We start from the raw sequence: 27,429 nt of genomic DNA on the forward strand, positions 1-27,429 counted from the left end.
GTTAATGTAATCTGAAATGTATTTTCCCTTTTTATCCTGTACTCTTTCACAAATAGCATCTGTGATGGTCTGAGAAGATGAAGTTGAGTAGATAACTGCTTTGTTTCCTGTTACTTAGCACAGATTAAATAATACTGAATTTCAGAAAATATTCCTTGTTTTAGAACCTAAGTTCTTTAAAGTTGTTTCTTGGTTATTAGTCAGTTGTTTACATTGGCAACTTGCATGTTGCGAGATGTGTAGGAAAGAAGGGAGGCTCTTCACGGGATTGCTGCTGATTTGAGTTTCGTTTTCAGATTGTGTTAGGAAGATGCTCTTCTAACAGTCTCCCATGAATAAGCTCAAAATAACAGGCTCATTAGGTGTGCAAACTCTGCTTGGCTCTGGCTTGCTTCAGTTCATAGATCTGCAGCTTGGTCTAATTGCTGCCTGCTGTAGGCAGCCAAGTGCCAGAACACTTAACTAGAAACTACTGTCTCATTTCTATTCTTACTGACAGTTTTTTCCACTCACTACAAATTTCTGAGTGTTTGGAGACTCAGAGCTGTGTTTCTGTTCCTTAGTGGTGTAGACTTTCTAGGAACTTTATCCCTGAATTTTAGTTTTGTTGGAATACATTTCTAAAAAGACTTATTTCATAGGTATTGCTTGATCTTCTGTGTGTCATGTGGTATTTTTCATAGTTTCCAAATACATATTTGTCCTGAGGGACTGAATCACTGTGTGTTTCCAGATTTTAAGCTGGGGATTGATCTGGAGTCCCAGATCTGTGTTTCAGACTGAGGAGGTGACTTTGGTTTTAACTTGTGTTTGAAGCTCAGTAAGTGAAGCTTACTGACTTAATAATTCTTCAGCTGGCATTCAACTGTGTCTTGAGGTGTTAACCTTCAACTGTTCAGCCTCTTGATCTGCTTCCAAAAATCTACTCTCATGTCAAAAAAATTAACAACTGTCTTGCCTCACCGATAGAACAATATTCTGAAGAAATATGGCAAGATGGCTAAACTCTGACTGAAAGGAGCACTTTTTTCACTTCTCCCCATTAGTGAGTAAACCCTTTTAGTCTGATACTCACCTGTCCAGCTGGTGAATCAGATTGGTTCAGAATGCTAAGGTAGATGGAAAAGAAAAACAGAACCTTCCACACTTTTGTCTTCAATGCCTGTTCTCAGTGAGGAAATGGAAGTAGTCACCTGGAGGATGCACACTAATATCATCACCATCAATTCTAGTAGTTGTAAGGTTATAATTCTCAGGCTGTTTTGATCTTGGATCACTGAAGGTGAGATTTCTGCTATCACTGGGGCAGTGATAGCAGAAGGCACTTAACCTCTTCTAAGAATCTGATGGGACTTAACCTCTTTCTCCTCTTACAAAAAGGACTGAGGGTTCCTGCACAACAGCTTAAGAAATCTCAGTTTCCACAGATAAATTAGACTGTAGTACTTTAAGAGAAGAGTACTGTTCTGGGAAGAGAAAGAAGTTTAGTGCTTGTTAAAAAGCATCTGTCTGAAGGTAAAACTCTGCCAGTTAGTGCAGACAGCAGTGAAAGAGGCAGATGAAACCCAGACAGCTAAACATTTTGGTGCAGAAAGACTCACTTATTTAAATAATGCCTTTAAAGCTACAGAGGTGTAGGTGACTGGAAATCAGGCTCCAGACTTGTAAGCTAGAAGATAAATATGTAGAACCACAGATTAACTGAACCTTGGGGATTTTTTTGAGTGCTTTATTCTCATTTTTTCTAGTTGATTCCTTATTTTATGCTCATAGTATGTCTTTTCTCAGAAGTCACACTCGAGCTTGCTATGAGTATCTCTCCTTGTGTAGTAAAGACTTTCCAGGAATTCTAACTTGTATTGCGCCATGCTGGAATAAATTTTTAACAAGAAACCTCAGTTTCTTATCAGCATTTCTCTTCCTCTTTCTCCCCACTGAAGCACAGTAATAATTCTGTGTGAGGCTCTGAATCCTACCTTTGCATTAGTTAAACCTTCACTTAAGGAAGATTTGGAAGTTTTGTAATAGAGGAATAATATGATCAGGAAAAAGTCAATCTGAGTTCTGCACTAGACTCTGGACCCACATCCAAACTTCTGACTTTATTTAAACTGAAGGACACTTACGTATAATTACAGATACGCCTGTTGCTTTGATGCCTGCAAGGTCACAGCTTTGTTTCTAACTCCACAAGTGCTACTTTGAGACTGACTTGTTTCCATTTCCTGAAATAGATTGTTTTCCCAGATGGTAGTTTTGTCTGAAGAATGTGAAATCATGGAAAAGTGCATGCAAGTTGAGTGCAGCTTGTGTAATATACCTGCTCATGTAAAAGGTCCTTTTCAACTCAAACTGTTCTATGATTCTGTATAACTTAAACTGTGAGGCTGGGGGAGTCTTGGAAGCAGTTCAGGCCCCTTGGTTTAAGGGGTTACTATTTCTGGTACGTGAGGCATTAAAAATGTGGTTTCAGCTCTTCCCCCAAAGCTGTTTCACTGCTATTTACGGTACTAAATGAACCAAATAGAAAAGTATGGCTGAACTTCTGTCCTGTGAAAGAGCTGATTAAAATATCGAGGGCATATTTCGGGGGAGTGCTTTAGTTAGGCTCCCAGAAGAAGTTGCAAGCTGGAGACAATATTTTGCCTGCAGGAGCCTCAGATTGTCTAAACAGACTCTGAGTTCAGCATGGGTGCACTCTCTCAAACAGACAAAAAATGTTTATAAACTGCTACTTCCAAAGTACTTGTTGCCTCTGCTCCAGTGGAAATAGGCCAGCTGAACTGGGTATTTCTCTGGTATCAAACCCTTGAGTGCCATGAGTATGGCATATGCCATGGCTGTGCTGCCAAGTGTGCAAAATAACTGCTGAAGTTGTGATTTTTCTAGTGCTCGGTACCCCAGGACACTTGAGATGATTATTAAAATTGAAGCCTTATTGTCATGGATGCTTTTATGAGTGATACAACAAATTCAACAAAATGTTGGTGTAAAATCAGTTAGCTTTTTAAAGATACGTTGAGTACAGGAAGAAGAGGTAAAGGTAACAACAATGTTCACTTATTTTAGGAAATGAGTATGATATGACTAAACAGGCCACTGTAGCTTACACTGGCAGTATGGCTAAACTTGATTAGTCATAAGTCCTGATGTGTTCTGCAAAGTCAATGGTTATACTGTCTTAGGTGCTAAAATTACAGTGTATCACATTATAGACAGTACAGTAAGAATGATGGCCACACTGTTTCTGTCAGAACAAGTGAACGAAGAAAACTTGGTTTCTTCTAAAATGTCTTTGGCAAGAGCTACTTTTTTATCTTGCTTTTGCTGTGGAACTGGAGACAACTGTAAAAAGATTGCTGGACTTTCACATAGCAGCTCAGAACACTAGGCTATTGTTAGCCTTTCTCTCTGTTAAACTGCTGGAAAAAGTGTACAAGAAATAGTTGTTACTAGATTTGGTGTATATTGCCTCTGTGGTGGGAGGAATAGTGACAATCACTGTCCAGAAATGTAGCGAGTAAAGCATCAAAACTGAATCATTTTAGTAGTTTTGACCTAAACTAAAAAGTCCAGTGAATTTGTCACTTCCACTTAACATAGAGTACTTCAAGTATCAGTATCCCGATGCTGGTGTTGAAATTACTAGAGGCTGCTGGTAGTTCATAAATATGTTTCTCAATTCTCTGTTATTAAGATCAGATGTCCAATTGTGAGAACATCTTGCTTTAAATATTCTAGAGCTAGTGGTGTTCAGGTTTGGGAGACTTAATGGAGCTGGTCAAAGGAGTCTGGTATTGGTGAAACTGGAATTACAAATAAATAGATCTTTTAATCCCATGCTTAGTGGAGTTAGTCTTGTTATAAGCCTCTTATTTTATTTTTACTAATACATTAGTCAATGTCAAGAAAATGGCTTTGAAAGAGAGGTATGAAGATTGAGTGTCTGGCACTTTGTTTTGAAAGATAACTTTGTAACACAAAACGATCAGACCTGAGCTGTGCTTCTGTACAGTAAGTAGTTTGGATAGACTGTTCTGTTTTGATTCCTATTCATGGCAATAATAATACAATATAGTTCTTAAATCAGGTGAAATAAATTTGAGGAATAGTCATAGAATCCTCTGGGTTGGAAAGGATCTCAAAGAACATTTAGTTCTAACCCCCCCTGTCCATGACCTGCTGCTCATGCTGATTTGATGCAGCCCAGGATGTTTGGCTGTCTGTGCTGTGCGTGCACATTGCAGGGCCATATCAGGCTTCTTGTCCACTCAGACCCTGAAGTCCTCCTCAGAACTGCTCTCAAGCCATTTTCTGTGCCTGTATTTGTGCTTGGGATTGCCCTGATGCAGGTGCAGGACCTTGCACTTGGCCTTGTTGAAGTTCATGAGGTTCCCCCAGGCCCCTCTCTCGTGCCTGTCCAGGTCCCTCGGGGTAGTGTCCCTTCCCTCCTGTGAACCTCTCCACGCAGGTTGGTGTCATGGACAAACTTGCTGAGGGTTCACTCTCCATGTCACTGACAAAGATGTTAAAGCAGTGCCAGTGCAAATACTGACCTCTGAGGAATGTCACTTGTCACTGTTCTCCACTTGGACATTGAGCTATTGGCTCCTAGAGTGCAACCATCCAGCCAATTCCCTATCCACTGAGCGGCCCACTTGTTGAGAGGCAAGAATGTCATGCAGGACAGTGTCAAATGTTTTGCACAAGTCCAGGTAGGTGTCAGCAATCAGTAGTAAAATGCAGTTGAATATCCTGTCCCTCCTGAAACTGTATTTCAAAAAATTGGATTTAGAGAGTTGAACTTGCCACAAGTCATTGGAGTATTAACTCTAAAAGTTTGACTGAAAGATTAAAACATGTAAATGCTGCTTTTCTTTCTTTCCAGAGGCAGTACTTCAAGTTCTCTTCAGTAGGTAGTGATGATTGTGCTGGTTCTTCACCTGAGGGAAGGAATTCTCAAGTTCATTTCAATCAGGCTATCCATTCTTCATGCTCATGACTCCATAACCACTGCAGTCTTTGCTCAGAAAGAAAATAGCCTGGAGTTGTAGAGGGTAGAAATTAGCAATGAGGTAATGTTACAGGTCATCCATCTCACAGTAAGAAAGCTTTCTTTGCCAAATCAAGTAGAGTTAGCTGAATGTAGAAAGATAACTGGGACTGTAATCTACCTTTCAGTGGGGTACTGACTGGGGTTGGGTTGCTTTAGAGAGCTGCCTCAGGCAAGCTCTGTATGAGTTCTTGCAGACTGCCCTAAGTGCCTCATGTTTTGGGGATGCACTGCCTTAATGGTGTGAACCTGAGAGTAGTACCAGTGATTAATAACAGAGAAGCCTGTTTTGACACATTTAAAAATAAAACTAATAGTATAGCAGTGAACTGAGCGTGACAGCTTCACTCCTGTACTTAAGCAGACGTTCCCTGATTAAGTGCCTTAAATCATGAAGTAAAAGGAAAGTTTCATAAGTACTGAACATGCATCCGTTTCAGTAATGGAAGATGGTGCTATTCAGAAGCATTGCTTAGAACTGAGCACCTCCTGAAGCAGTGATCCACTCAAGCAGTTGTGGACAAGTTTCACTAAATCCTGCGTGTGTCTGTAGGAAATAAGCACATTTCCCGTGTGAAATAAGCATGTCAGGATCTTAGTGGTGACATTGCTTAAGCTTACAGTACAGGAAGGATCCTTAGTCAGCTTTTTAATCACAATGCTTAGCTGATAAGTAAGTTTCTCAGCTTCAAATTCTGTTTGAGACTGGAGCCAGCTAATACCCAGATATCTTCTTGCAATTTATTTCAAAATTGCAATAGGAATTTGGCTTAGCTGGAGTTACGGATATACGGTGCTCAAATAATTTTGATACTAAACAGTTTTCAAGAGTAAAGTATTCTGGAGATGACATAAAATGCACTTCAATGTGAATGTGCAAAGGTGCAGTAAAAGTGGAGTGAGGCATAAGGGGCTGCAACCCGGTATTGTTAAAGAGTAGCTAGTGTAACAAATTCAATGGAGAAACTAATAATTCACGTGCAACTTAGTCCACACATTGTTTGATAAACTTAAGTATTCCTAACAGATATTTCTTTGGTATGTGGAATTGATAAAGCAGTGACTTGAGTTTTTAAAACTCCAGTTTTTTTGTCTTGAAGCATATTGATGATCAGTGAACTTTTGTTTTAAATAAAAATCCTGAATACTAACAGGATGTCTCCTTTGTTTTCAGGTCTTGGCGCAGAATGAATATAATTAGAGAAAACAGAGATCTTGCTTGTTTCTACACAACAAAACATTCATGGAGGGGAAAGTAAGTGGTTTGAAGTTCGTTTATTTTGGTTTTTTGGGTTTTTTTAATATTTTGTGTGACACTTCTTCCTGTAACTGAATTTAAGTGCATGCAACTGATGAAGGAAAATTGAACTAAAGGTTCCTGCTGATCAGTTTCTGAACTGAATGTATTTTCACTAGAATCAGTTTGAATTTTAAACATTGCATTTTAGCATTTCTGTGTGCATGTTCCCACACTTCAGTGTAGCTCTGAAATGGACCAGCTGACTTACCTTCTGAGTCTCTTGAATTTACTATGTAAAGCACTAAACTGAAAGTGGAAATGCCTCTTCTCAGAACAGGTTTGGGGAGGAATAGTGTCTTATGTAGTAATGTAGATGAGGGTCACTAGTCCACATATATACTTAACATGTTGTGTAATACATTATCTATTAAACTACTGAAGAATTCTGTTAATAGAAATAAACTTCAGCCCTTTGATCTAAAAATGAATTTCAGTGATGCTTCTGTCTGCAAAGCTGGGGAACTTCTAATAAAACTATCCGTTAAATTACCATAACTGATATCTGTTATACTGTGTCTGAATTCAGCTGTTGGACATACTTTTTGCAGTGTCATAAGACTTTCTTTGGTATCCTTACCCCTTGTTGCTTTTCACATGCATAGTAGCACTGTGGAATTGGGGTTTTTCCTTGCTGTCAACAACATAACAAAGAGGGTGGGTTATTTGCACCTTGGGAGCACAAGCACTGCATCATTCTAAGGTTCATACAAAGAGCTGATGTCTGAATCTCTTCTTTGACTAGTAAGTTGAAACCGGGTTTTTTTGTTGTCTGCTGAATTTGTCCCATCAAAGATTGGGCATATTGGGAAGGAAAGAGGATGGGATATGAGGAGCAGCACCCATAGATCTTTCACTTGTGGTTTGAAGAGCCATGCATTGGGATTCAGTCTCTGACATAAAGAGCTCCCTGCCTATTTGTCAGCAAAAATTAAAGCTCTCTCTGGGAAGTTCAGAGTCCAGACTGGACTGAGCAGCATTCTGAGGGCAAAATCTTTCTTCTACCAGGACAGGTTCTTGTTTGACCTGAAATAAATTCTATATTTACTTTAACAGAATTCTGTCTAATACTTGTGTAAAGTGAGCCTTACCTGAGTTATGATCATTGCATTTGGAATTGTGTGAGCATGGGTGAATAAACCGTTTCCTTTAGTAGTAATAAGATAGTATATCTGGGTAGAACATTAGAACAGTTTGTCCCTCCTAATCTTTCTGTTGCCCAACAGAAAATGTCTGGTCTCTCCCTCAGAATTTTCTGTGGCATATATGCAGATGTATTGTGTGTGATTTGAGCCACTTGGTGAAAATTAAATACATAAACCTCAGATTTCTTCTTTTGCCTATGTATTTCATTACAGGGCCTGATTCAAGCTGTTGAAGTTGGAGTAGGTTCATCTTGAACTTTGATGGTAGCTTTCTGATAAACTGTGAAGTCAGGCTAAGCCTAAACCAGAGGTTTAGGTTAAAAATTCAGTGGCATATTACTTCTCTCATAATGAAGAGGATATTATATAGTGAGCAGTTGCCTTTCATTACATTGCAGCAAAAGCTTGTATGGCTTTTAGTAATTTTATGTTTGAATTCTAATGTCCACTTATTGTGGACTTCATAGTTATCCATTCTCAGTATAATCTATGGATAACATGAAAAAAAGCAGTAACTTAATGAGTGGTGCTAAATCAGCCTGAATCACTTTGACTTTTCATAGGATTTGTCACTTGGAGTATGGGCTCTGTGTGTGCCAGTTAAAATACTTTCTAGTAGTACAGATGATGATGCTCCAGTGTTCATCTGTAGAACTAATTCTCTAAAATTAATGAACACTGTCTCTCTGTTGAGTGTGGTGATGTGAAATTTGTCTACCAGGTTCATCCTGATTAAAAAAGACTTCTATGGTGCTTTGAAGAAACTAGTGAATAGGCAATAGTCTTTTTACTGGGAAGAGAACACTTGCTTCAACTCTTCTCAAAACAGCCCAGCATTAGATGTACTGCAGAGTAGTTTGAGAGATGTTTAAAGAATAACTCTTCAAGGCCTAGAGGTATAAATATCTTTCTTGTATATTTAAAGGTGGAGTTCTAGATAAGAGTATGTTTAGGCCACATGTAAGAAGTGACTTCTAAGTTTCCTCTGTTCATGCAGCAAGACTTGGGTCTTTTGAATTTACCTAGGGAGAGGAGACGAGGGAGATGGTAACTCAGCAAATCTGCTGTTCTGTCTTGTGTTCTGTGTCACATCACATATTTAGAATGATGGATAATAAATATGCTTCCTAGACCTTGAAATGCAGGCTTGAGCATGAGGGGAGAAAAGGAAGGAGCAGAATGATTGGAAGCTGGTCTTCAATTATGTGTGATCCTTGCAGGTTCTTACTCTGCCACAAAGCACTGTGAAGCTCGTAGTAGGTTGAGTAAGCAAAACCTTACTGCTTGTGATATGCTGTTCCAAAGAGCCTAAACAAATCTCATTTATAAGAAATATTAAAGACAGAACATCAACCTAAATTGTGCAACAAGAGGAGGGAGAACAGTTGGTTTGTTCAAGAGATTTTCTTATGAACTAAGAACTGGAGCGTTCTCTGGCAGACTGAATATAGTGGAACTATTAGCAGCTAGAGAGCTTTAAATGTTCTGCTTCATTACTGTAACTTCTCTTGACCTGCTTCTAAAACAAGGAAAAGTCAACTCTGTGGAGAAACAAATAGATTTTTCAAATAGATTAAACATCTTTAAGGTGGCAGATTGCTTCATTACAGTTTTTTTTTAAGCTTTGAAGAAAATAAGCACTTGTTTTAATTCCTATAGATAAACTCCTCTGGGTCAGTAATGGCTTCAACTTGCACCAGTTTGCTTGAATAATAAGGCAAAATGGAAGGGTGTAAAGTTTGTGAGATGGACTGTCAGATATTCTTGCCCTTATTATGAGAGAAGGGATATGAGGAAGCTGCTCTGACTGTATCTGAAGCCTGTGCAAAGTCTGACCTTATACAGAAATGCTGGCTTGTGCTGCAGACCTGTCCAGTGAGAGAGAAGGGACTGCAACACAAGAATGCAGAAAAGGACAGAAGAACCAACCTGCTGCTTCCTGATGCAGTGTCTAATATGGCACAGATTCACATTAGTCAAGTCATCTAGGTGACTGTATCGTTCCCAAGCAAACCCATAGTTTACCCAGAACTGAAACTAAAATTTCTACACTGAATCAGTTTTAGTATGGACAGCTAGCCAAAGTATTTTTATTTGGTTTAAATTCAAGAAAGGCATCCATGTTCAGACCCTGGTGCTTTAGTCAGCAGATATTTACTAGTGCTGGCTCTGATTCAGGCTTCCACATAGACAACTTCCAGACAGAAGTACCCTATAACATGAAGTTTGTGCAAGTAATGAGATATTAATAATGTACTGTTTCAAACTCCGGTTAGTTGTGTTGCAAAACTTTCAGATTGAGAAATATCTAGAGTCTCTATTGGTTCAGGATATGTTTAGAAGATTGTCTGGGAAATGAAACCATGGTAATGCTTTCACTTTTCACTTGATGCATCTAAGTTTCTTAGCTTTAGCTCTCTGCTGCTTGTTTCTGTTACTCCTGAAACACAGGCCCCTGCCTTTGCTGCAGCTGTTCTTTAGGCACTGTGGCAGTTAACATACCTGTGATACAGTGACTGGATGCATATAGAACTGCAGCTTCAGTGACATGAGTAGGTTTACTAGCCTTGGTTTTCCCCAAGAGGATGAAAAGTAGGCTTTGCCATAGTAACATTTTGACTTGCTACAGTACTGTGGCCAGGTGTGTAAATTGGATTCATTCATGTTACAACTGTTGTCTGAGACAGCTTCAGACAGATGCTTTAGACTATTGCAGTAATGTTTTTTTATTCCCTATCTATATAGTCTTTTCTAGAATTTATTCTGCTCTGGTAGTACATTTTAGTGCAAGTTTGGAGAGTCTTTGATCCTGATTTATCTGTTAACTTAGACCTGTATAGGTAAACACATTTAGTAGTATTTGACTTGTATGTCCCCTTTATGGATATATAGAACAGAGTTTGACATGTTACAAAGGTAAACTGCAAACTAGCAATGAAGAAAATTCCATATCCATTTCCTAACAATGACTTGTATATAGCTTCCTAAGATAATTTTTTCAGTTCAGCAGGGGTTTTTTTGTGACTTCTGGATAAAGTTAATAACCTTTTGTGTTCTAGGTATAAGCGAGTCTTTTCCGTTGGAACCCATGCCATCACCACATACAACCCCAACACGCTAGAAATTACAAATCAGGTAACTGTGATTTTTGAAATTGATTTCTGACTCGTGTTCATTATCCAGAGCAAACAGTGACATTCAGACTTCAGGAACCATCCAGTCTGACAAGATCTCAGAAAATCCAGAAGATATGGCAGCTGCTACAAAAGCACACGTAATAGAAAACTAGTGTTACCTTCATTAATTCTGCAAATACCCAGTAGGTTTGTACTTCTAGGCAGTTTGTCTTTGTTGGCCAGTAAGTAGTAGTGTTCCTTTGGGAGTACTGTTCCAAAGGAACTGGGATAAGCTTGATCACTGTAAAGCTCTGTCCCTGAAGGGAGTCAGGACACTTATTCACTTTGCACAGTATCAAACAGGAAGCTCAGGCTCACACTGTCACCGAGCATGCTCTGTCATCTCATTACAGCCAGTCCCTTAGTTATTACAGGTACTAAGGGGTTTTGAATGGAGGAGATGTAGATTTAAAATTACTAACATTATGATCTCATTACTTTCGATTGTCTAGTGGCCTTATGGAGATATCTGTAGTATTTCTCCTGTTGGAAAAGGACAAGGAACAGAATTTAGTCTCACTTTTCGCAAAGGGAGTGGAAAAAAGTCTGAGACACTTAAGTTTTCCACAGAGCACAGAACAGAACTCCTTACAGAGGCACTGGTAAGACTTTTTTAAATATTTTTTTCTTCAAGCAAGCAGTAAGTACTTGGTTAGAATTACTATTTGAAATAGCTTACTACATTTTCTTTCCTGCATAAAAAGTAGGGAAGCAAGTTTTTGAACTGTTGTGTTAATGAACTTGATCTACTGTCAGTTGCAGCAACTACTGCATGATTTTCAAACAGTGAGTAAAGCAACAATACTGAATATGTTAAACTGCAATGGAATGATGAGCCTTCTGAGGAAACTTAGTATGAGTCCCATAAAACAGAGTCAGCTTATGTGTAGACTTTCTGGATAGATTGGCTGTCTTATTTGCATTCATTCATGGTTAACTTTTTTAAAAACAGAGATTCAGGACAGACTTCTCAGAAGGAAAAATCACAGGACGGGTAAGTGTCTGGCTTGTCTGGATCATGTGCAGTTTCATGAAATTATCTAAAGACTTAAACTTCACTTTGTTCATGTGTATTATGCTTGTGCTATATGCAGTACCTAAAATAGCTTTTGTAAATTTGGATCTGAATTCTTTGAGAAGAGAAAATTAAGAGTTTGTTCAAAAGCAGAGGGAACCTTTTCAACAGTAGGCTATTTGAGCTCTCTTCACTTGGCATGAGCCTTATAGTGGTATATGGACTCTGAATGCTACTGCCAGAATACAGGACTGTGCTGTGGGGAGCTCTTATTTAGAGAGAAGGGAGAAGAGAAACATAAGCTTTGATTCAGTAGTCAATGTTTAGTATTTACACCACTTTACTTTATAACTCAGTGTTTTCCTGCATAACATCCTCAACACTTGATGCAGGAATGTTGTTTCCTAGGTGGATTTCTATAGGTCAGATTACAGACAAGATTGGTGTTTACTGATTTTTGGTAATACAGTAATAAACCAGACAGTGTACAGAGCTGGATTTTATATTTGGCTTGGTCATAGAAAGATAGCATTTAAAGTGCTTAAAGTTACCTTTAGTGATGTAAAGTGTTGCATAGGATAAATATTCAGGCATGAGCATAATATCACTGCTGAAATATGGGATGTCTTTTGTCTTACTGGAGTTTAGAACAGACCCCTAAATTTTGCTGTTTTAAGGAAGTCTGTATTTGTAATGGAGTGTGACTGCAGGAGATGAAAAATTTGCACTATAGTGATAAGCTTATCTTGATTTGATTAGCTGTATAACAGCATCTAAGCTATTTTTTGTCAAACCATAGTGCTCATAGTCTGTGAGTAGGCCACCTTCTGCAGCAAGAGAACCTTATTCCCTTTTGGAGTAGCTGTTTTGGGATTGCTGTTCTTTCTTCAAAAAGCATTAAGCTATAACTTGTCAGTTGGCAGCTACTTTCTTTTGATTCACAGTGCTCTTAATATAGATAAGACATTAAGGGAAATTTATATAATTTTTTGAAACTTACTGGATAGGAAAAGAACGACTGCTGGTAGTAAAGCAGTATGTGTAGAGGTCTAAAAGTAGCTCTCTCTGCAGAGGTACAACTGTTATAAACATCACTGGAGTGATACAAGGAAACCTGTCATTTTGGAAGTGACTCCTGGAGGTATTGACCAAATTGATCCTGCAACAAATAAAGTCCTGTGCTCCTATGACTACAGAAACATTGAAGGCTTTGTTGATATTACTGGCTATCAGGGAGGCTTCTGTATCCTCTATGGAGGATTTAGTAGATTGGTGAGTATTAAACCAAAATATCTCTGTATGGTTCTTAGGATGTTTATAGCTGCATGTTTAATAACAAAGGTTCAACATAAAAGGAAGTCATTGTGAGTTCGATTTTTGGCTTGGGTTTTTTTGTTTAAGAATTACAGGGCATAAAATACCTAGTTTTTAGGGTAGTGAATATGAATGTACTGTGGACTTTGGAATTTCCTGTCATTTCTCACAGTTGCAGAAGTGACAGGCAGTTTGTCATTAATCTACCTAACTGATGGAGGGATTCTATTCAGAAATAGATTAATCAGTGATGCTGTTGCCTCTTTAGACTTTTGATGTAATACTCAGCAGCTTTTTTTTTTTAAATACTGCAGTGTAATGTTGGTTTTAAAATCTTTGAAGGGTTTCTGTGTACTGTACTGCAAGCAGCTGAAAAGCATCTTTACATTAGTAACCACAAATTAATTCCTAGATATAGGTGCCTCACTCAGCACTTACAAAATAGAACTATTCCCTAGGTCAAGGTTTCCACACCTTTTGTGCTGCAGTGTGCTTTTCTCTGGCATAAAATTAGCCATATGTACTTGATCCTCTAGAGCTGTCCTAACCTTGCCTAGCAAGGGTGGATAGCAGTCCTTGCAGACAGCAGCTGGAGTTGTCCAGCTCCTCACTCCTGCCAGGCTGGTAGGGTCCGTGGCTGAGGGTGAACAGGCAGGTCATGCAGGCCTTTACTTTAATGGTACACTAATCTGTAGCAGGATATCCTTTACGAATAGCTGCCATAGATTTTTCATTTAAAGGCAATGTAAATTTAATAGTGGCTCTCCTGTGTAATAGATACCTCTATACCATGCACTTAGCAGGGTCAAGCCCAGCTGCTGTGAACATTCTCCCCTGTAAGCTATATAATGGAGGATTATTTACAGAACTGTGATGTCTTCAGCTGTACTGTATTTTTCACCTATTTTTTTTCTTCTTGTCAAAATTTGCAGCACCTATTTGCATCTGAGCAGAGGGAGGAAATTATCAAGAGTGCAATAGAGCATGCTGGCAACTTCATAGGTATCTCTTTGCGGATAAGGAAGGAATCCCTAGAATTTGAGCAATACTTGAACCTTCGTTTTGGGAAATACAGCAATGATGAATCCATAACATCTTTAGCTGAGTTTGTTGTGCAAAAACTAACACCTAGACACTCGGTAAGCATAGCAGACTGAACATATTTGGTTCCTCTTAAGTACTAAGTATTCTCTTTCCTAACGTGCCTCCCTTGTTTTATAAGGAACCTGTGAAAAGAGTACTGGCTCTTACAGAAGCTTGCCTAGTTGAGCGGGATCCAGCTACCTATAATATTGCAACTTTGAAACCTTTAGGCGAGGTAAGAGGCATCCTTTCTCAGTACCAGTTCTTCAAACAGAAGCTGTAAAAGATAGGAATTTCATATGACAGCCTTAATTTGTAGAGTAGCTAAATAACACTGCTTCATGAATGTGATCTTTGTCCCATATTTTTAGGTATTTGCAATAGTATGTGACTGTGAAAATCCCCAGCTTTTCACCATTGAATTTATCAAAGGACAAATTCGGAAGTACTCTTCTACAGAAAGGTAACTGAAGCTCCTGGGGGTTACAAAGTCAAATGGAACTTGCCATTGTAGTGCTTCTGGTTTCTCAGCTTCCGTAAACTCTGACCCTTGGAGGTGTTAACTCAAAGCCTTGCTGTCCTAGCAGTCTGCTGCTTAAAAGTCAAGATTTGTTACAGGAACTAAATCTCTCCCATTTCCCTTCATTCCAACTTGGAGCAAATCTGTCCAGAAGTTTTCTGCTGAACATGGAAGGGTGTTGGACAGTTAGATACAGCCTATTTCTCCTAAGCAATATTGTTCTGTGTATGCTGTACTTGGATAAGTAGTGGATCTGAGACAAGGAAAGAAAGTGCAGTTTAAGTGATATGGAAATGTGAAGACTGTGAACCTTTTGAGCTCTCTGCTTGAGACGGTCTTACTTGATTCTATTTAAAACAACCAACAGCATAGTCCCTGAGTGCTCTTGCAGTTGTAATACAGTCTAATCCTGCTAAGTGAGGTGTTGCAGAAAGCACAGGAATTAATTGGGTTGCTACATGTGTAACTCATTAACAGATAATCTAGAATTTATCCCATTAGTGAAAGGCTGCAGCTGGCTCTATACTGGGTATACGTCAGCTCTCTGCTTGCAGTGAATAAAGGAACATTTGAAATGAGTGGGTTCTTCCAGAGCTGTAACTGTTGGCACTAGCATTAGTAAGAGATTCCAAGTATTGTTGCATTTCATTTTGTATTTAATTATTTTTTATTTCCCATTTTTCTTATAACTTGGTTCTTTGGCATCAGTTCTCTGATATAAATTGTATTTGTGTGTCTTTGTCCCAACCCAGAGATTCTCTCTTGGCTAGCTTGTTGGATGGAGTGAGAGCTTCTGGTAATAGAGATGTCTGTGTGAAAATGACCTCCACACACAAAGGCCAGCGTTGGGGATTACTCAGTATGCCTGTAGATGAAGAAGTAGAGAGCCTTCATCTGAGGTTTTTGGCTGCTCCTCCAAGTAAGCTAATGCTTCTTACATGAGTTTATCGTGCTCTTTAAAGCATCCAGATATTCAGTCAGGTACTGTGCACTTAACTGTTGTTATGTCTTCTTCCAGATGGTAACTTTGCAGATGCTGTGTTCAGGTTCAATGCTAACATTTCCTACAGTGGGGTACTACATGCAGTTACACAAGATGTAAGAATGAATCCTTTGCTCATCATTTTAGGATGTTGCTAATGCATAAAGAAATTAATTAGTGTTATTCTTGAACCAGGGTCTGTTCTCAGAAAACAAGGAGAAACTCATTAATAATGCCATAACAGCATTGCTTTCCCAAGAGGGGGATATTGCAGCATCTAATGCAGAGCTTGAAAGCCAATTCCAAGCAGTGAGACGACTAGTGGCTTCAAAAGCAGGCTTCCTTGCCTTTACTCAGCTTCCAAAGTAAGTGATAAGTCTCGTCAGGCTTAGAAGTAGTAGGTGAACACAGTTCTTGAGCTTCTGTTAATAACTTATCTCTAACACTGAGAAATGAAGTTAGGACTCTCTTCTGAAAAAGGCTGGAAGACTGTACACAGTTGCTTTCAGTACTACGCATCTGTCACCAGGCTTTAATGCACCTTGAGAATCCCCAGTAATCATTAGCAAGTAAAGCCCATTCTTCCTTTGCTAGATACTCTGTCTTGAGTCAAATATGGTTTAATGTTTTGCCTAGAGGAAAAACTTTTAAAATGTACCTTCATCTGTCCTTGAAGTAGGCAGTTCTTCATTCTCAAACTATGTTGATGTTATTGGTATCCTCGTTTCAACACAAGATAAAATGGTGTTAGGAAGCTGTTTTACTTCTGCAGTAAGCACAGGCTGCTTGGAGCTTGTGTCTTAAATAACATAAGGAAGCAGAAAAACTGTCTGATGTTGTTCTGAAAATGAAAAGTTCTTTGAAATATTTCTGAGTAGGTACTATGGAACAACTGAACAATGTGAAGAGTAACAAAAGCACTTAGACTGAGACTTTTATAAAGTTGTTTCTCTGTAAGTAGTCTCCTGTAACTAAAGAAATGTAACTTTATTTTGGTGAATGTGCTTGGCATATTGTTAATAGTGAAGTTAGTATTAATGTTTTCCTACCGAAGAATCTCAAGTTTATGAAAATACAAAGGTTCTGGCTTCCTGAATGCACTAGGAGCAGGCCCCTTTTGGTCACTGGCTAGACTTTAATTTTAGGATTTTTATATCCTCACTAATCCTGGTGGTTTTGCTTTTCTCTCAAAAGATTTCGAGAACGATTAGGAGTGAAGGTTGTGAAAGCCCTCAAAAGGAACAATGACGGTGTAACCCACGCTGCTATTGACATGCTTTGTGCTCTTATGTGCGTAAGTATTACATTTCAGATTCTTTCACTTTGGAATGTGTGAACTTCAGGCTACCGAAAGATGTAGAAATAGGGACTGCCCTTCAGCTTGCAGTGTGTTCAGACACAAAATAACTTATTGTACAGTGATTTCCTGCTGAACTTGAAGTAGGATGTGCTTTTTATGTTCAGAGAGTGGCTTTTGGATTACAGCTGTTATAGATGGAGAATTGAAATGTGAATGCACAGTGAATACTTTTTTTTTATAGCCCATGCATGATGACTATGACTTGAGGCAGGAACAGTTGAACAAAGCTTCCCTCCTTTCTTCGAAGAAATTTCTAGAAAATCTACTAGAGAAATTCAATTCCCATGTGGTAAGTCAAATTTTGAAAACAGATAGCTTCTACAAATGCCTTTTCTAATCACTATGAAAACGCTTTTGTCATGCTTGAATATATCTTTGAATGTATTTGCACCTGCAGTTGATGTGCAGAAAACATAGCTGTGTTTGGCACTGAAGCTACTTCTAATTAACTCTGGATCTTGACAGGTTAGAATGTATCTGTCTGTACTGCAGAACTTTAATGTTCTGCAACACATGTTTGCTTCTGTAATATGGAAACTGGATATTTGTGTTAACGAAAAGGATAGTCTAGACTTGATTTAGGGGATTAAACTAGAAAAAGTAGTTTGCAGCACACCATTATACAGTCATGAATGCCTGTTATGCTCCAGCCAATAGTTCAGCAGGGTGTTGCCCTACTCTGAGTAATGGCACATTCTAAACTTGTAGCTTTGGTTTGTGGACTATTTTCATAGGATGACAGGGAAGAGCACCTTCAGCATCATGAATACTGTCCCACAGGGGAGAAATGCTGTATCTGTATTACATACCTGACCTCCTAATTTCAGGATCATGGGACAGGTGCCCTGGTAATTAGTTCACTTCTGGACTTCCTGACGTTTGCCCTATGTGCTCCGTATAGTGAGACTACTGAGGGGCAGCAGTTTGACATGTTGTTGGAAATGGTGGCATCTAATGGAAGAACACTATTTAAGCTCTTCCAGGTAAGACTTGTTTTTTTACTATTATTAGAGGCTTTAGGTAGACAGTGCAACTGAACTTTTTCTTGTTCTTCTGAAAGACAGATTTGTCTGCTCTTCAGCTGGTTAATGTGTCTAAACCTTTTCCACCCTGGCAAATTTTTAGTGTTCTGTGGCTTTGCCTTCAGATATCAGATTGATGTGGTTATTCTATAGTGAATGTTATGCCAAATCACTGTAGAATAAACTGCCTAAGACTTGTTTCTAGAAGCACTTTAAAATACCAGTTAAACATTAAGCTAATTCAGCATATCCACAGATCTTCCTCTCTGGAGAATCTTCTGCCTTTTTGTTTCTCTCTCAGTAAATGAGTTGAGTTACAAAACAAGATTAACATCCCCTTCAGTAGTAAACCTGTAAAAACACTAGGATTTTTAGCTAAAATATCTGTGTCTTATTGGTGTAAACACAGTATGCTGTTCTGCTTTTTGGTTATTGTCAGCTTGTATCAGTGTTATTCCAGCTTCTCCCATATATATTGCTGTTCAGTGCTGGGAAATCTGCCTGGGAGTTGCATAAGAGATTCTTGTTTAAAGGTATAGGGTAGGAACTCTTCTTGAGGCTTTCACAAACTGAAATACCGAGTTTTATCCAGAATTGGAGGTAGACCAGCTGTGTAGATGAGTGTAGGAAACTGAGTCACAGATGATCTAATCTTTGATTTTTGCACTTGGATAATTATTTTGTCAACATTCTCTTCTAGCACCCTTCCATGGCAATTGTGAAAGGAGCAGGTTTGGTAATGAAGGCAATAATAGAGGTGAGATTTTATCAATATTAGCTGGGGTAGCATGCTGAATATGTACTGACTATTTTGGAAGTGTAGTTGCTTACCAATAGAATTTTGTTGTATTGGTGTCTCAAGGTAGGGAGTGGGGAGGGGGGAGATGTGGGCAAATGAACAGAACACCTGCTTAATTGTGACTGGTTTTATGTAGCAACTGGCTTTATCTTACACTTGGGGTTTGGAAAGCATGTGAGTTGTGGCATCTGGTAGTGCCTTGCATGTTTTCATACTGCAGTCAAGATTTGGCTGTCTATGTTGTGTGTAGCTCAGTCAATACCTCAAAGCCACCAGACTTGTCCTGCATGTTAGAGGGTGTCTCAGGGAGGAGAGGCCATATTTCCTGGGATGCATTGCCGGATGGAATGGGACTGGGAATTAGCAGGCAGTAGTGTCCCAGAGCACACTAATGATGTCAGCCTCTGTTCTTGCTTTGGCTTTGTTAGTTACCATACCACATAATGTATGGGCCCAGTCCATACTTCTCAAGGGCTGCTCATGATTGTTGCAGGGTGACCGTGCTAACTGACTCTTGACACTTCCTGTGTTGAAATTCAGGGTTAAAGTTAGTGCCTCATTGTATGACAATGGCTTATGCATCTGAAATCCATCTAATACTTTCTTGGAATGGAAGTGAATGAACACTTGAAATAGAGGTATTATAAGTCTGCAAGTTTCCATTTATATGCTTGATGATAATGTTAGCTAAAAGTTGCTATACTGTTTATTAGAAGTCCTATCACTTGAACTATAGTGGGACTTAGGCAAGTGAAAATGCAGCAAAAGCTCTTGCTTATTCATGCAACTATTGTGTCTGCACTGAGTGACAGTCATGTCCATGTGGCTGTCTAAACTGAACACTACCCATTAATCTTAAGTGGTTACTGTTGACAAAAGTCAAGCAACAAGCAATTGTGAGGCTGTCATTTTCTGTTTAACCTTAATTTACTGTTGCAGTGTGGAAATGGTACTTGTACTACCAGCCTCCTGATCTATGCTGGCAGACATGCATCTCACCCTCCTCAGTGTAATCAATTATCTGGTCTGTGACTTTACTACAGCTTTGAGCAGTTGCTGTTGAGAACTTTCACTTAAAACCCATCATACTCTGGCTTCTGGGTTTGGAATATTAGTTGGCATAATTGATGGTCAGGAAGACCTTGGAACTGTAGACTAAGATAAAAGCAGCTTAACTAAGATTCTTTCTTTAGTAATCATCTTGCCCTGTTTCCAAAGGAAGGAGACAAAGAGATTGCTACCAAAATGCAAGATCTTGCCCTCAGTGAAGGTGCCTTACCTCGTCACTTGCACACTGCTATGTTTACAATAAGCACAGATCAGAGGATGCTTACAAATAGGTATGTCCATCTCACTTGATATATCATTTTTAAGAAAATCTAAGTAATGGCCTAGCTAACATTAGAAACACTGGGAGGTCAGAGAAGAAAACTTGTAGGTCCTTAGGAGAATATTTTCTTCAGCATCTTGTTGTGTTTAAAGCAAGCTTCAGCTGAGACTGCAGCCCTATTAATAAACCCTTGATTATTTTTTTGTCAAAGTGGACTTGGGTTGGTTACTCATTAAAGGCTCAATTTTTGATTTTTTTCCTTTTTTTTAATGTAAACATTCAGGGAAATAAAAGGCAAGTAGAATGTCTGTAACTTCTAAAAATTTGCAGCCTGTACTATACAACTTATAAAAACTGGTGTGCACACCTCAGATATCTTGCGTGCAGTTAGGGTTGCCCATGTCCTTACCCAGTCTCCTTACAGAAGTCATTCTCTGAACTCAACAGTCAGTAGAACTTGCGAGCTCTAAGGGTATGGTGGGGAGGATGAACGATGATTCAGTTATTCCCACACAAATACAAGATTATTGAAGCTTTAGCTGTTCCTTCCTGACATGCTTAGAGTTGCTAGGGAACGTAGGGACAAGTGGAACTTGAAGCCACCGTGTGTCATGCAGGAGAGAGATAGTGTGAAACCATCTGTCATGCTAGTCCTGTATGGTGCTACTACTTGTGACTGGCTTGTAAGCGATGCTTTAGTTTCATGCACTAGACCCCTAGTGACAAATGTTGGCAGAAGGCACCAGTTGGCATAGAAGGCAGGCTCCCAGAAAGGCTTTTCTAGCCAGTAACTGGTATTAGAACTTCAAGTAGAGCAGTTAGCAGTTCTTGATGGTTTCTAGACTCTTAACTTTAGCTGTAACTTAAGGTTGGCTGGATAAACTGACACTTGGTTATTAGATGTTTCTGCTCTATTGCTCAAGTGTTCTTTGAGGTCTAGCTCAAAAAGCATGTGCTGCTACTGTTCCACTAATTTCACTGGAACTTCCAAAGGCAACACTTTAAAAGCATGCTGAGCATATACTTGAACAATATAATGCTTTGTGCTCTTACTCACTGAAGAGCACGAAGCTCTTGCTCATCTTCATTTCATCAGCATGGTAAGGGGTACAGTTTGGTAGTTAAAAAAAATCTGTTTAAAATACTAACTTGCAGTTTGTTAATTTCAATGGCTTTTTCAGGCAGTTAAGTAGACATTTGGTTGGCCTTTGGACAGCTGAGAACAAAACTGCTATGAACCTGTTGAAACGTATTTTGGTGAGTAAAAATAGGATATGGAGCAGCAAAAGAATAAAATCAGAGAGCCTGCAGTATGAAAAAACTTGAAGTGATCTATATAGTAGATCTATAGTATCTATATAGTAAGCAAATCTCCTTTCCCCTTTAAGGGGGGCTCTTGCCTGGGAGATTAGCAGTCTGGCATCTGCTGTTCAAAAGATACTGACATCTGTTTCAAAGGATCTCAGACTCCAAATGTTTTCTCTTACTTTCCTGACACTTTATAAAATGGGGTATGACACAAAACTTAAAAATAAGGGGTCTGACTTCTTTTTCTTTATTAAAAGGACAAAAATGTGGGAGACATTGTAAACATGCCTATAATGCTTTTAGTGTTATTAAGAAATTAAGGCAAGAGTACTGTCTGTGCTTTCATGCCTGTCCAACTTTGCTTGTAACATAGTCAATTTTATATGTTGTCTGATAGTTCCTATGTTCTTTAACCCTTACAACATCCTGGAATTTTCTTGTTTAAGTTACTTCAGTGAAATTAGTTCAAAGAATAGTGTTGTAAGGAATTATTACATCTGGGAATCTACTAACTTCTAATTTCAAAATAGCAGTTCCTTCATTTTTGGCAGAACAACTGTCCTCGTCTCAGTTGCTATCATGAACGCTTAATCAAATCTCAATAATGTCGCATGTGACGTTTAGTCCTTATCAGAGGATATGGATGGATTCCAGTGTTATTCATCCTGCTCAACATTGCCATAGGATCAACTCACTTCTTCCTTCATTCTTTAGCTGCATTAGCTGCTGCTTTAAGAAATGGGATATAGGCAAGTGAGTTCTGCTGTACTGAAGCTAATTATTTGCTTCTGTTGAACAATTCTGTTGAGGCATTTTACTAATAAGAGCAAAAAAATGCTGTAGCTTTATGTACTTGCTTTAGAGTAGAATATAAATTCTGTTTTGAAATCTCTAAAGAAATAATCTTGTTGCCTAACATGATGATTTCTATTCATTAGCCACACATGTGTTTACACTATTTGTAAATGTTTTTAGCCACCAGGTTTGCTGGCATACCTTGACAGTGCTGATCCTGTTCCCGAAAAAGATGCTGATAGGATGCATGTTAGAGACAACTTAAAAATTGCAACTGTAAGTAAATGTAGTTGTCTTTTATCAATTCCGTATATAGATAAATAGTCTTAGTGACTTTTCTAATACAGACCATTGACTGTTGTATTGCCCTGCATCAAAGATGTTGATAAACCCACAACTGTAATTAATTAATTGGCTTTATTCTGCAGGATCAGTATGGCAAGTTTAATAAAGTGCCAGAGTGGCAGAGACTGGCAGGAAAAGCTGCAAAGGAAGTTGAAAAATTTGCCAAAGAGAAGGTGGATCTGGTCTTGATGCACTGGAGAGATCGAATGGGCATAGCTCAGAAAGAGGTAAAAGTATTTGAAACTATTTATTACAGTAACTTCATTAAGTGTGGAGAGGAACATCTATAACTTCATAGTTGAGTGTCAGAACACAGATTCAACTAATAAAGAAGTGTTGGGATGTGAGAGTTCTGCTTCCTTTTAGCAAACTCTGCCTCTTACTACTCTTCATCTTGGGTTAGGAGTGGGTTCCAGGAAGAATGTAAAGCATGCAAATGGCTTCCTTCAGGCTATACGTTAAGCTTTAGCTGACCTTATCAAACTGAAATGCACCCTGTGTGCATTTCTTCTAAGATAATTATACAGAAGAGGAAATTCCTTGAAGTGTGGCAAAATTGTACATTTAAAAGAAACTCGGAATATTCTTTGCATTCAAAATTATGTACTTTATGGTAGTGATATTTTAATTATGAAATCAGCTTGAAGATTCATAAAATCATAGAATGGCGTGGGTCCGAAGAGGCCTTAAAGATCGTGTAGTTACAACCCTCCTGCTGTGGACAGGGACACCAGCTTAGGATTCCCTTGAGTATAGGTATCTCAGTGCTTCAGTGGCAACACAAGACTGTGCATGAAGTCACAGTGAAGACTGAAATGATAAGTACCTGTTTTGATCTGATATTATAAGAGGATAGCTTAAGTAGTGCTTGAGTTCTCACTGCTGGTCTTCCTTTTCCTTGCGTTTAATTGCCTTGTTCTATATGGCAAACTCTTTGAATTGGGAGGTGTTTCCCTTTGGTTTCTTTAGTATCCTAATTAAACTTGTTTTTATGCACTCTGGAAATTACATAATGTATTTTATATGCAAAGAAGGATGAAAACCACAATGCCAGTCTTTGTACTTGATGTGATATAACAGTAAGCTTTAATTTAGGAAAACCTGAACCTGGTAAAATCTAGTTTAAGTTTGATGTAGACTCTGGTGCACAATTTTGACAGGTAATATTTATGGAATAATGGTGGACTAGGTTCAAAACAGGAGAAATGTGAAAAACAAAAACAATGGTGGAAGATCAAATTGCACTTTGAACATCTTGTCTTGATACTGAGTTTAGACAATCATTTTTCCATATGGAGTTCTGAGCTGTATAATTTCAGTAAACTTGTGCAAGTGTAGCTTGGAAAAGGTAGCAGCAAGTTTGATGTTACCACTTCAAATTACTTTAGTGGCTGTGGCTTGTTAAATGTACTTTTTCTTTTTCTTCCAACTTTTCACCACAATCAGGACAGAAACAATATGGTGAGTGTGTATCTCTCTGCCACTTGTGTGGATTTTGTTGCTCAGACCTTCTGCTTGCATGTGGTGTCTCATGTAGAGTATAACATTGATTTCATGCTTCATCAGCACAGGGAACCTTTCAGTGGCCAAGTCAGGTTCCTGTTTTATTTCTGTGACTTGCTTTAGTTACTTCAAGAGCAAAACATTCTTCTTGTGGGTTTTCCTCTCCATCAGCTTTGGAGCTGGGGAGTGCTTATGGTGATGGAACTAAGCTTTCCTCAGGGATAACTTGCTTCTAAACGAATGATGTGTTAAACAGCTGAAAGTTTCTGTGGCATGATTTAACTTGGTGTAAATAACACTTGTGGAAGTCTGTTGCTACTACTTACTAGAAAAGGAGTGTGTTATTAATGAGGCTTAACTTACTCTGTCTTTTGAAGGAGTGTAAAAAAATCCAGCTTTCTATTTTAGAAAGGGAAAGTGTGGAGTAGCTGCTTTTACTAACTTGTTAAATTTGGGTTTTTTGCAGAACATTATTCAAAAGCCAGTGATATTAAGGAAACGACGCCAAAGAATAAAAATAGAGGCAAACTGGGATCTCTTCTATTACAGGTGAAAATGCTAAAGTTACTATAATGGTCTCAGGTACAAGTTATTACCTGGCTGGGTGTTTTTGTTAATGTCTTCTGAGTTGCCGTGACTTTCCCAATTTCTGCCTTCCTTGAAAAAGTCCAAGTGTTTTGTTACAGCTGCTTACTGAAAAAAACCCCAACCAAATCCTAAGGGTTTAACTTGTGTTTAGGGAAGGGAGGAATTTAGAAAGCTTTTCAAATGTTATCAAACTACATAATTTTTTCCCTTGAGCCAAAAGGAAGAGTAAATAAGAAACTGCAGGTGCAGATCTGCATGATGTTGAAGACCAGGCAAAACAGCACTGGGAAGCACTGTGGTTTGTTGGTGCCTTAACCTGTAAGCTGATCAAGATGTTTTAACTTTAATTGGAACAAACATGAGCTTAAGGCAGGGAAAGAGAAAGCAAATAGTGTCGCAGGTCCTAAATGAAACTTGCTTACCTTTGAGTTCTTACAACTGTCAAAGTTTACAAGGGAGGGTCCTCCATCTGAAAAAGATGAATCATTTTGGCTGAGGGTGTTCAACAAAGTGTGAAAACAAGCTTGGGGAAATTCCGTGAACTAAGGAAGATTCACGTGCTCCTAAACCTTGGGTGTTAAATGGCTGTTCTCAGACAGCCTCTGGATCCAAAAGCTGTTCTGCCACTGAAGAATGTCCACTGACTGTCTGGTGACACTTGAGACATGAGCTTCTATTTTCCTGCATGAACTGGTTTTTTTTGTTGTTGTTTTAAAGTGCAGTTGGTATGTGCATGTCTGCTGCCCTATTGACATGTAGCCCTCACTGGCAGATACGGTCCATAGCCTGCATATCTCCTGTCATCAGCTATAGACAGATAACAAACTGAGCCCCGAGGGGTGACACAGGTGTGCTTTAGTCTAGGCTGTAATCACTGTAACAAACTGGACACCACCACTCTGTGCCTTCTAATTAAGGTCCATTGATGCTAATGATCTTCCTTAGCTTGCGGCTGAGTCTTGTCTGCCTTTCAGATGATGTTTTTTGGGGTTTAAACTATGTAACTTCTTTTTTAGATTTCTTCAGGATCATGCTAGATCAAACTTGATTTGGAACTTCAAAACACGGGAAGAACTGAGAGATACTCTTGAGTCTGAGATGAGAGCATTTAATATTGACAGAGAACTTGGTAGTGCTAATGTTATCTCATGGAACCATCAGGAGTTTGAGGTATGTGATCTGCTGCAGGACAAACTGCATATGTAATGTATATGTTCTTAAAATGTCACTTCTGTCTCCCTAATTACATGAGTGAATCTTGTGTTGATGATCCCTGACTGCAAGCTAGAATTCTTTTGGGGTTGTGGAATAAACTGCTAAGGTTTGAGTCTGTGAACCTGTACTGTTGTACAGTGCACTCTGCAAAACTGAAACCTCCTCAGCCTGACATGTGACACTGTAGAGATGAAACATTGATCAGAACCTTCAGTGTGTTCCTGCATTGAGAAGAGCTGGTGGTACATTGTTCTCCAGATAAATCATACTTGTTTTTAAATATGCTCCATCAGATTTGTTTTGGGTGGTTTCAGAAGTCACTTTGTCCTGATAGGAATTTTATTTGTCTATATTTCCTTCATGTCTCAGTGATCCAAAATCTGTTAAATACTGGGCTGTGGGGCTCAAACCATGCTGCACTGTTATAGATTAAGGGTACTGTCTTCATATTCTAGGAACAGCAATATCTAAAGTCAAAATAGCCTTTAAACCTTCTGCAAAGTGATCAGTGTAGTCCTGACTGTCTTTCTCAAAACAACTGGCAAGATGTTTTCAAGTGCTGTGCTAACGAACACTTTCTGTACTGTACTCTTATCTCCACTGTTGTTGTGGTTCCATGCAGTTTTAATTAACATGTCATGCTAAAGCAAAGCCAAGCCATGCTTGAATTCCACTGTAAGATATTCTTTAGATATTCCTACTGCCACCCTCAGTAATGTAGAGCTTTCTAGTTGAAATTTGAGCCAGGGACCATTAGTGAAAAGAGAGTAAACTTGGTTTTGAGGAATTCTCAGTTGAATGTGAATCTTAAAGATCTGCAATACATCAATGCAATGGCCTAGGAGAAAGGGATATATTGCATAAACAAAATAGATCTATCACACAACTGCAGGTTCCTTCTTACCTTGATGCAGTAATTGGCAAAGTATAGGTTTGGATTGGTATTTCTTGCACTGATTTTTATCTTTTGAAATTTCCTTCTGGTATGGGTCAGGCACAGGACTTCTGGGTGTCACAGTGTCTGCTATCCCAACTCTTTTAGCAGTGTAAACTGGGGCAGAATCAAAAGGACAGATTTGAAACTTAATGATACAGACTTCTTACCTGCACTCTGTGGCTTGTGCCACTGGAATGTATCACTGGCATTGTTGCAGCTACAGCTCAGGATACTTTGGGATTGGATTGAAGGGGCTTCTCTAACATGATCTTTGAACAGCTGCTGTCTGAGATTTGCTTTTAAATGCTTTAAATGAATACATTATTGGACTATATTTAAACTGTATAGTGGTGAAAAAGTTTTCTCTGTCAACTGTGGGACCTGTCCCTTTGCCAAGGGGGATGGTGGCTTGAGGCTGCTCTGAAAGTGTAGTTAGTGGGATCTTTGCTGTGGTCAAATCTGTAGATAACTTTGTGGCCTCATGACAGTACCTGCAAACTGGAGATAAGAAACTGCTGTAGAGAGTGGCTTTTGTGGCATGTTAATGGTACCTCTAACTGAAGTGCTTGCCAAATGCTTCAAACCACTGAGCATTGAGGCATATGGTTAAATTTAATGTAGTTGCTCTGAAGTTAATGATGG

General features: G+C 38.8%; 1 protein-coding gene across 3 annotated transcripts in view; it reads left to right on the forward strand.

The window, feature by feature from the left end:
• Nucleotides 1–27,429, forward strand: part of DNAJC13 (DnaJ heat shock protein family (Hsp40) member C13) — a 57,195-nt gene that overhangs the window by 1,088 nt on the left and 28,678 nt on the right. For 2 of the 3 annotated variants that reach the window (XR_011698331.1, XM_071561218.1), the window contains exons 2-23: nt 6,228–6,308; nt 10,555–10,630; nt 11,124–11,273; nt 11,624–11,665; nt 12,758–12,958; nt 13,933–14,139; nt 14,223–14,318; nt 14,455–14,546; nt 15,356–15,522; nt 15,622–15,701; nt 15,781–15,950; nt 16,780–16,879; nt 17,127–17,234; nt 17,773–17,928; nt 18,668–18,724; nt 19,985–20,106; nt 21,278–21,353; nt 22,380–22,475; nt 22,628–22,771; nt 23,991–24,005; nt 24,514–24,596; nt 25,652–25,805. Coding sequence is in view for 2 of the 3 variants with exons in the window: in XM_071561218.1 (XP_071417319.1) it covers nt 6,241–6,308; nt 10,555–10,630; nt 11,124–11,273; nt 11,624–11,665; nt 12,758–12,958; nt 13,933–14,139; nt 14,223–14,318; nt 14,455–14,546; nt 15,356–15,522; nt 15,622–15,701; nt 15,781–15,950; nt 16,780–16,879; nt 17,127–17,234; nt 17,773–17,928; nt 18,668–18,724; nt 19,985–20,106; nt 21,278–21,353; nt 22,380–22,475; nt 22,628–22,771; nt 23,991–24,005; nt 24,514–24,596; nt 25,652–25,805 (2,460 nt within the window). In the remaining variant the exon portion in view is untranslated. The remainder of the gene's footprint in view (nt 1–6,227; nt 6,309–10,554; nt 10,631–11,123; nt 11,274–11,623; nt 11,666–12,757; nt 12,959–13,932; nt 14,140–14,222; nt 14,319–14,454; nt 14,547–15,355; nt 15,523–15,621; nt 15,702–15,780; nt 15,951–16,779; nt 16,880–17,126; nt 17,235–17,772; nt 17,929–18,667; nt 18,725–19,984; nt 20,107–21,277; nt 21,354–22,379; nt 22,476–22,627; nt 22,772–23,990; nt 24,006–24,513; nt 24,597–25,651; nt 25,806–27,429) is intronic. The other variant, XM_071561219.1, reaches the window with a different exon arrangement.

Source organism: Pithys albifrons, chromosome 7, assembly GCF_047495875.1.
Source record: "Pithys albifrons albifrons isolate INPA30051 chromosome 7, PitAlb_v1, whole genome shotgun sequence".
Taxonomy (NCBI): Eukaryota; Metazoa; Chordata; class Aves; order Passeriformes; family Thamnophilidae; genus Pithys; species Pithys albifrons.